Genomic DNA, 9,864 nt, shown 5'->3' with positions numbered 1-9,864 from the left:
AAGTGCGCAAGTACAAGATTTACATGTATTTGACACCTCTCTGAAAGTATCTGCCTCCTATCCAGTTTGTGACAGATGATTAATGCGAGCAACGGCTATCACTGTTTACCCTGTCGGAACTCGGGACAGTAGTTAAAAAGTCGTTTCTGAAAAGGTGATCGGGGAGTGGAAAATAAGTTGATTGAAACATAGTTATTTTTGTTTTTAAATGTTTACTTCTTGAAACTTGAATCTTATAAAACTAAGAACAAATGTAAAAGAAAGTACCTACCGCATCCTATCAATTATTTTACTTAAAAATATTATAAAAATAGTCACTGGCTTAATTTTACATTCTTTATCTAATAGGAGATATCTTCCATTAGTACGACAAAAATGGTACATATTTTCAGCAGTTAGAAGATTCGGAACATTCATTTACAATATAATTTAGGCACCATTGGCTAATATAAAAAAATAGATGATGATTTAAAAAAATCATTTTTAAGTCTTTTTATTTTATTGAAAAAATATGGCGGGTTTTTTTAAAGCCCAACATTAGTATTTTTGTCGATTCTTTATCAAAGCTCATTTCAAGGACTTTTGCCTAAATTTAACTTTTCTTTAATCTAATTATGTACATTTTTACAACAAATATTTACAATAACAGGTTTAATGACTAGAAAACAATAATTATTAACGTCTCAATACAAATTCAAAGAAATACATACTTAACACAACAAATTAACAGTTCTTTCAATGATTGAAAAGTCTTTTATAAGGCACAAAATGAAGAAAAAAGCATCTAATAACATTGCAAAAACAATGGAATTTTTGATTTGCTTTTAAAGTAAGCTTAAAAAAGTTTAGTATTAATTAAAGGCAAGCATCAAGGCACTTGTTTCGATTATTTACTTGAATCACAGTAACGTATTTTCATTTAATTTCTTATGACCATTTTAAAATTGAATATTTGTTCCTCCATGTAAATTACTCCCGATTCGCTGGTAATCATTATTTAATAATTTCCTCGGCGAGATGTCAGGATGATGGATGGCTGGCTCCCATTGGCCGGTTAGAACGGGTCCTCCTATTGGCTGGATTGATTGATGACGCTGGACGCCACCGCCGCGGAGATGTTTCGAATTACTTTCTTGGTAATTAATATAGTGAATTATGTCTTCATTTGCGCTTGTAGAGAGACTGTAGTACTGACCGGTGATTTGTAGTTTGATGATAATCTGAGGACAAAAAGGAAGAAAACGTTAGTAAAGTTTAAAAAAATACACAAAAAATGTTAAAAAATATAACGAACGATGAATGAGTTGTTAAAACAACTTGATAATGATTTCTAGTTGTAGTAAAAATTTCCAGTATTGCTTCCGTCTTATGAATCAGTTTAATGCCATATTTGTAGGAGCGGCAAAAAATGGTATTTTATTCCTCGGGGTACGCTGCCGCCGGTACGTGTTTAGCCGAGTATGCGATCCTCGCCTTGAATCGAGTCCCGAGCCATTCAGTGCGTTATTATAAAAACCAGATTTATTAAACACCACCTATGCGCCGGCATCGACCACTTAATAAATGCCCTTAGCGACTGAGATAGGGTGGCACAAGATGCCCGCTTCAATTTTAAAATTAAAATAAATACTTAATGCTCTTCTCAGAAACACGAAAACAAATCTATTAGGTTAAAAAAAATCGAAAATCCCGATTTGATAAGAAATTATTTAAACTTATTTACGATTTTTTAAAAAATGTGAAGAGCTTGATGTAAAATTTAAGGTGGCGTTTTTATTTGAATGGCACAAAGCTGATTTAGCTTTTTTATGGTCACGGTATACCCTGCATATTCTCGGGCCTTTATGAACGAGTACGCGAAGCTGCGTTTCTTGTTTGTGTGCGTGCATCCACACAGCGCACACGTGTGTGTACAATCCAACTGATGCGGCATTATTGTATGGGAGCTTTTAGATCTTTGATGGTGTGGAGTTGTTGGGATAGGCCAGGTAAGGCTGTATAGGAACTAGAGCAATGTTACCTAGCCAAAACCAATTCAATAGAACTACTCCCAACCTTTGGGGTGTATTTTTTTCAAGTTTACCTGAAGGACAAAAAATCGTCTGACTTTTTATGTAATGACGGCATTATGTTTTTGATATTTTTTTCAGCGGAATTGAAAGAAAAAAAGTGATGTGCTTTTTTTAATACGCAGTGTTATAAATTCGGAAAAATGCAACGAAAAAATAATGCAGATTTTGGATTTTAAAAAATACATTAAAAGTGCAAAAGGGATTTTGTGAAAAAAAGTGCGGATTATTTCTATTTAAAAGTTCAATATTGAACATTGTTAATTGATAATAACAAAGTATATTTTTATTTTTTATTGGATTTAATTACTTTTTTTCACGTTATTTGATAATATGGACCTCACTGGGAGCTTTACCCGTGCCGTTTAAAATAATGCTTTAGTAAAATATGCGATAATTAATGATGTTTCGCTGTATGGTATAAAAGCATTATAACACTCCGCAGCGAAAGGGATTAATTAGAAAAATAAAATCATTTAGTAGAAACGGTATTTTCGCGAAAAAAAACTTCTACCAAAATTTTACAAAAAAGTAACTTGGAAAAAAATCGTAAATAAACATCATCCATCAAATCATAGGTAGAGCCGGCTTGTCTGGTTTTGAACCTAAATCTTTTGTATTCGACCGCTGGGTTCCCCATTCATCAGAAATCATACTTGGGTGCAATAGTCCTTTCAGAAAAATAATTCTTTTTGATAAAGCGTTAAAAAGTACACCAGACAGCCAAAATTCATGTTAGGTACAATACTGATTTTTTCGGTGACGCTGCTCGAACCATATTTTGAATTTTTAGGGTATTTTTTAAGGTTGTTTTTTGAGATTTTAGACGCACGTGTGTTGTTCTAAAAAATGTTCTTGCATGTGAGTTTTTTCTTGTATTTTAAAGTGTTTATAAAAAGTATACTTCCGAAGTAGGATTGAAACCGCTGATAATGAAATCCTGGAAGAAGGGTTTTGATAACAGCCGATATCGAACCTTACACAGGTAGATGATTGTTCGGTCACTTTACACAGTTGGCATCAGAAGTGATAACCAGAGAATTATTATTGGAAATTGTGAAGAGTAAATAACGCTTTTACGGAAATCGATTCTTACACAACAATATCCAAAGTAAGATAGGCGCCAAGATGATCAAATAATGGAAAATACTGTCAAGGTTGACTACAAATTTTGATGGATTTTAAAAGAAATAAGCAAAAACCTTGTGCTTTTTAAGACAGCAGTAATTTATAACTGTTCTTACCTTATAATTTTATTGCTGCTGCCACCATGAGATGACGTCTAATAATTCTTCATCTTCAGGACTCATGGGCTGGTAGGTATCATAGGCGTCTTGCTGGTACGCTATCGTCTGTCCATAACTGGAGTGGACGAGGGTGGAGTTCTCTGAAGCGAAGGAGGGGGTGGGAGACACAGAGGCTTCAGAGCAGGGAGGAGTATGGTTGACAAGGACATGACTCAAATGCTGCGAATGGGGTGAGGAGTCTGGGCTGTCAGCATAATATGATTGATTGTCATAACTGTGAACGTCGGAACTGCCAATCGTTGATCCAGTTTCAGAGTCATGGTCGTCTAGTAATTGTTGGAGATTTCTTATGTATTCAACAGCTAGGCGCAGTGTATCAACTTTGCTTAGTTTCTTGGATGCTCCACGTCCTCCTCCGGTGATAGCGGCGGCTACTGATGAAGGGATGTGTTGTCTGAGGGTTGCGAATCCATTGTTGACTTGCTTCACTCGATTCCTTTCCCTGGCGTTTCTCCTAGCAACGGATGCTGGGGCAGGTCCAGGACCAGTATAAGGCAGATGGTTGAAGTTGATCTTCTTCTTGCACCTCATGGAATCTTGAGGAGATACCAACACCGAGGCTCTTTCGGGAGCCGGGGCGATCCTTCTCATCAAAGCGGGAGTTTGAACTAAATGGACGTTTCCGATCATTTTTTCTTGACCTAATGTCATTGTTTGCACGGCTGCCATTGGCATCTCTTTTATAAAAGTACGATAAAGTTCACAAAAAACACTTGTTAAAAATAAAGTCTTGAAAAAAAAATTCACTCTGATTTATAGAAACATCTGTTGAGATGAGAGAGATTTCGTTTGACACAGTCTGACGCGAGAGGGTACAGCTTTTGGGAGCTTTCGGTGGGACGCGTGCGCTCGGCTCGGAGGTTACTACCGAAGTGAGTATCCTGCTGCCGAGCCCTAGTGCTAAGTAGTGCAGCGCGTGCCGCGGTCGTGCGCCCCCCTCCCCCCTCACAAAACTTCACCTTCCCCGCCTCCACCCCTGCCGGGTGCCCGCGGGCAGTGTTTGGGGTGGCAATTATGAAGCAGGTCGCCGGTATTATTTTCATAACGCGTGGCCATTTCGCGACACTGTTGATTTTTGAGCAGCGACAGAAATAAGGCATGCGCAGCCGGGCGGCTGAGTTCTGAAGTCTGGGGATTGGGCTTTTATTCAATCTCAGTCTCCGAGACAAGATTTCTGATTTTTTAAATCTTTCTAGTGTGTTTTATGGATGTTACAAAAATCGATGGTAGTTGATTATTGTTACTATTTTACAAATACGTGTATGTAGGTACGAACGCATTGTATTTGAAACAACCCCATTTTTATTCCTAGGTTTTGATTCTAATTAAACTAGATCGTTCTCTTAAAAGAAACGGTTGATTTTAAATATAAATAAATCAGATTTTTGATTGGATTAAGGTGCGTTTTTCAACACGTCAAGAGCTTTTTGAAATATTATCAATTGAATATGTGACTATAACACAATTTTTTTAACGTTTGTGTCGTAACACGCATTGTTGCGCGTGCTTAGTTAAGGGATGGAAAATAATTCTAACCTGTTGCCCCCGACTTTAAGGGGTGATTTTACATTACGTGTTTTTTGAAGGACGATTTCTTAGTACTGGAACAAGACTTAAAGTGGGGTCAGTGAACCTCTAAAGACAGGCATGCGTCTAAAAGCGCATTTATTGAAATTAATTATTATTATAAATTAAAATTAAAAGAATAATACCATATTAAGATACAATAAATAAATAAAACATACATAAATAATAAATATGACTTACATTAAGTAATTACAACTTATAACATCTCATTACATCAATGACAAATAATAGTTTTTATACCAAGATAGACTGGGCTGATGCACGAAAATTAATATGAAGGGTGTCTAACTTTTGAAAGTCAATTATATAAATTAATAAGTAGAAGAGTTCTTGTTTCAGAGCTGACCCGTCTTATCTACAGTTTTTGATAAAATAATTTGTTTACCCACTTTCATTCAAATTTAGATGTTGAGGTCAGATAAATGCATATTTTCGAATATTTCATATACCTATCTTGAATATAATTAGAATGCGTATTTGAAGTCAACTATCATACAACAGCGGTAAATAGGTGATTTTCAGCACTATTTATTGCCGCCATACAAATAATACGTCAAGAAGGTTACATTATAATGATAATTATCATTTGACACCTTAATGCTGATATATTTTATATATTATTGTTTATGCAAAAAATTGTGTTTTAACGGTATTCCCGATGAAATAAGGCAATAAATAAATCATATTCAAACGAAAAAATATCCTCTGCCCTACTTTATTAATCTAAAAAATACATCCCAACATTTATTAATTTTAACGCCATTTACTTTTTAAATCTGCCCAAGGGCACAGAACAGATGAAGCCAATATTGTAGTGCCTTAAAATGTAATTTTCGATTTGTTAGATGCATACAAAATCACGATGAACCTATTAAAAATAATAGTAATTGTTTCAAAAATAGTACAATAATAATACATTGTCAAAATAATAATACATTATTGAAATATTTGATCAAATATTGTAACAAATAAACAAAAATGTACTTATATAATAAAAAAAAATTGAAAATGCATGTTTGTTAAAATGCACATTTGAATGTATTCGTGCACACCGATAAACGGAAATTTTCAAAAAAGTTTTTCGTACTCGTTTGGAACACCCGCCCGCTGTCCTCTCTTACCCCGAAAATTATGTACGCCCTAAAATAATGGGTATGTAGCAAAGTTTATATTAATTATTATTTTCACCTAGCATCAGTATCAGATTAAATTAAATACACTTTATAGTGTCTACGTCAAAATAACGTATGTAAAATACTTATTGATTATTTGGTTTATCGTTAGAAATACGATATACCTTTGAGCTATAGCATTTGTAAATACTTTATATTATTTTAATTTGACGATAAAGATATATTTTTAATTTAACTTGTTAACATAATTTTTTATTCACCTAGAACACGACTACACACGATTTACGTGGCAGTAGGTACCTATCCTGAACCTATTTATGTACGTAGCACCTACAACAGTAAAAATGTTGATTTACGATAATATGGCATTATTTTAATTTATCACTTGGGTACCTACCTACACCGTGTTAAGTTCCACCTATAAAGATTTTTTTGATGTGAATTCCGCACAACATTCCCAACTTCTCCCGATTGTCTGCAGCCAGTGAGACTATGCGATCCCCAATTAGGGTTTAAAGTGAGGAAGAGAAAGATAAGGGCAAAAGAAAGAGGAAGAGGAAGGTTGAAAGTACCTGGCTATTCAGATCTGGCCATTTCAAGCAACGTTTCAATTCTGAATGGTGGTTTTACAGAGAGAGTATATTCCACTCTCGAACGTGCCGCAAATATATTATATATTATTTTTATATAATATATTTGTAAAATAACTCAAATTAATCAAATAAAATTTACTTGCGCGTGTCTGGATTCGAACCCACGACCTCCAGCTTACTCCTCGACCACCGAGGCCAACATTATCAGTTTAAAGAAATATGAGTACTGAGATTGCGATACTGAGAGTATCTTCCACTCTGTAACAAGCCACAAGTATACTATAAATTATTTTGTGTATTATTTCATTATTGTGAAATAACACAAATTCATAAAATAAAATTTCTTTGCGCTCGCGGGATCAAAGATAATAATTATATGACACACCCACCTAACTAACTACACGTATTTTATAACGTAAATTTTATAAAGTGCATCACTTTTATTGAATTTATAATATCTATCGATCTTCTGCGTATTCATCGTAGGTAAATAAAAAAAAACAACAAAATTCTAACATTTTTTCCTCATCGAAAAAAATGTCAACAAAGATATTTCTCACCGCATATAAAAACCCAACAAAGCTGACTAGATTTCAAAGGATTTTTTTCGGCGTAAACTTTTCCTAGGTATTTTACCTGGCCGACCTTTTTACAATATTATTATTTTAGCTCGGGCCCGGTAGCTAGCGCCGCCCGGCGGTGGACGCTAGAATCACCAGCTTTAACTTGTAGCACGCGTGTGTTGGTGGCGTGTGCGATGGACATGTGTGGCACACACACTCTGCCAGCTGCTCGGGAGGAAGCTATACACTATACATACTTGTACACGTGTACTCATAATGTGCCTGTATGTATGTATGTTGAAGGTGCAGAGTTGCACATGTCATCCCGGGCCACATGTATTATTATTTTGATTTTAAGGTGCTGCATAGAGGGGTGGATTTACCTGTTTTTGTGCTAGGGGATGCAGAGCTTTCTTTTGCTGAGATTGGTGCAAGTATTTCATTCAGTTTGTAACGATTATTTTTTTCATAATTTTAAGTTACGCACTCGTTAGTTACTCGTACACAGTACGAGTAGAGTTTTATAATGATCTCGACTACGATTTCTGTAGGTTGAGGGTTCAAATGTTTGTATGGTTTCCTAATGTATTAATTAAAAAAACCTATAATATACTTGCAGTTAATATAAGTGTGTTTGTTGGAAGTGACTTGCCAGGTAAGTATGTTTTGGTATCATTTCTAAATAACAAATGTAGATCCTAGGAAATAAATTGTACAGCGCCCTTGAGGTGATTTTTCACAAAAACGGCGCTCTACAAATTATCCAATTATTATTATTATTATTATTATTATTATTGTTTGGCGACCAAATCTGAATAGCTAGATAGATACTTCCCCAACTTCATCTATCCCATCTCAATCCCAGCTTCAGACAGTCGGGATTCTTGTGAGGATCTCTCATATAAAAATCAGAAAATAAACAAAACATCAACCAGCGGTGTAAATTATATTTGCAATTCATTACCCGCTGAATGCTTCGAATGATTGATTCGTTCGATTTCCAACATCACTAATACAACTATGTAAAAAAATATTTAATTTATAAATATAAAGTGTGGAATTTTCATAAATCTTTTCAAAACCTACTCGAAAATATGAAATTTTTCTGAAAATCCTTTAAATGTATTTATTTTGGTTCCAACCAAAAGGTCAAACATTGTAATAGTCTCAATAATTCTAACAGGATTTTTTGTAATAAAAATTGGTATATAAATATGAAAAATAGGTACACGATCAAGAATGTACAAAATTTAAAAAAAGTATATATTTTTTTGCCATTACTAAAAGGGACAAGTTTCTATTAGAGTTTCTAAAACGTAATATGTATATTTTATGAATGGATGAAATGCGTTTTACGTCATAAAAAGTGTGTTAATATTTGTGTAACAACCTTTTAAAAAAAGCTGTAACTGTGCATAGAGCTAATTCTGCTTTTTTATTTAATTCTGATTAATCTTAAAAACCTTAATTAATATTAAAAACATAATTCTGATTCTTCAATCAAACATAAAAGTGTGTTACTTAATTATAATTTTTAAATTTATTTGAATTCCCTGACAACTCCGGAAGCTTTCCGTTAGTCCAAATTTTAAAAAAATGTAAAACCGATAACGATAACAAATTAATATGCCGATCACATTATCAAACAGATCGTTACTTTTAATTGAAACTTAGAAAATCGATTTTGAATTATAAATCGTCTCCTAATAAGGTAGAAACTTAGCAACAGACTTTGTAGAATCTAGGGTGTTATCGGTAAAGGTGAATCCGAACAACTGCCAAATATATCACTGATTCAATTGGACTGGTTCTTTATCTTATTAGTTGCTAGTGTTACATTAATACAAACTAAAATCGCTCCAATTGGAATCGAGATAGATTCGGCTATGGTGAAACTGAATACTGGATACTACAAATCAAAATGATCACAGGCATTGAATTTGTACAAATCATAATATATTAAAGGCGTTAATTAAAATAATAATTAAAAGATTCGGAATGGTGACCTACGATCATTCTTTCAAGTGTTTAAGCACTTAAGTTTTTTTATGATATCTAGTGTCTACCACTTTTGCAAAACTCAGTTAAAAAAAATATCCCAACATGAATCTGAATTTTAGCCGTTCCACCAAGAATCTGATAAAAACGAAAATCTCACTAGAATATTTTTTGTTAATAGTTGTTGATTCGTAGAACTTTTTCACAATCCACGACATTTGTAGATATACACACATTTGAAATTATTTTGCAATGTCCTGTTTGAGTATGTATATGGCAAAAAAAATATTATTACTGTCCATTCGTATCAAGTGCTACTGTTCTCAACCGTCTGGAGCCAGTAAGACTATTGCATCTCCAATCGGGGTTTTTTGTGAGGCAGAAGGGGAAGGAGATAGTGAAAAACAAGTTTGGGAATTACCTGGCTATTCAGATCTTGACACCAAATATGGCTAAAGCCATTTCAATTATGAATGGTGTTGTGTTACACCAGGGCGATACTGAAAGTTTTTTCTAATCTGGAACGTTCCGCAAATGTACTTTTAAAATATTTAAAATTATCAAATTGTGAAATAATGCAAATAAAACAAATACATTTTAATTTCGCAGGCCGG

The 9,864-nt window shown here is 34.0% G+C and overlaps 1 protein-coding gene across 1 annotated transcript; it reads right to left on the bottom strand.

Moving 5' to 3' along the window:
• Positions 1 to 319: 319 nt before the first annotated feature.
• LOC149423944 (achaete-scute complex protein T3-like) lies at positions 320 to 4,164 on the bottom strand. The gene is made up of 2 exons (XM_089632204.1): positions 3,314 to 4,164; positions 320 to 1,220 (listed from the first exon to the last, which is right to left on the bottom strand). The coding sequence occupies exon 1, from the start codon at positions 4,049 to 4,051 to the stop codon at positions 3,323 to 3,325; it is 729 nt and encodes a 242-aa protein (XP_089488330.1). The 5' UTR covers positions 4,052 to 4,164; the 3' UTR covers positions 320 to 1,220; positions 3,314 to 3,322.
• Between the last annotated feature and the right edge of the window lie 5,700 nt (positions 4,165 to 9,864).

This window comes from Hesperophylax consimilis, chromosome 5, assembly GCF_061612785.1.
Source record: "Hesperophylax consimilis isolate HC1 chromosome 5, BYU_Hcon_1.0, whole genome shotgun sequence".
Lineage (NCBI taxonomy): Eukaryota > Metazoa > Arthropoda > Insecta > Trichoptera > Limnephilidae > Hesperophylax > Hesperophylax consimilis.
Note: the sequence above shows the minus strand (reverse complement) of the source record. Positions and strands in the feature narration are given on the sequence as shown.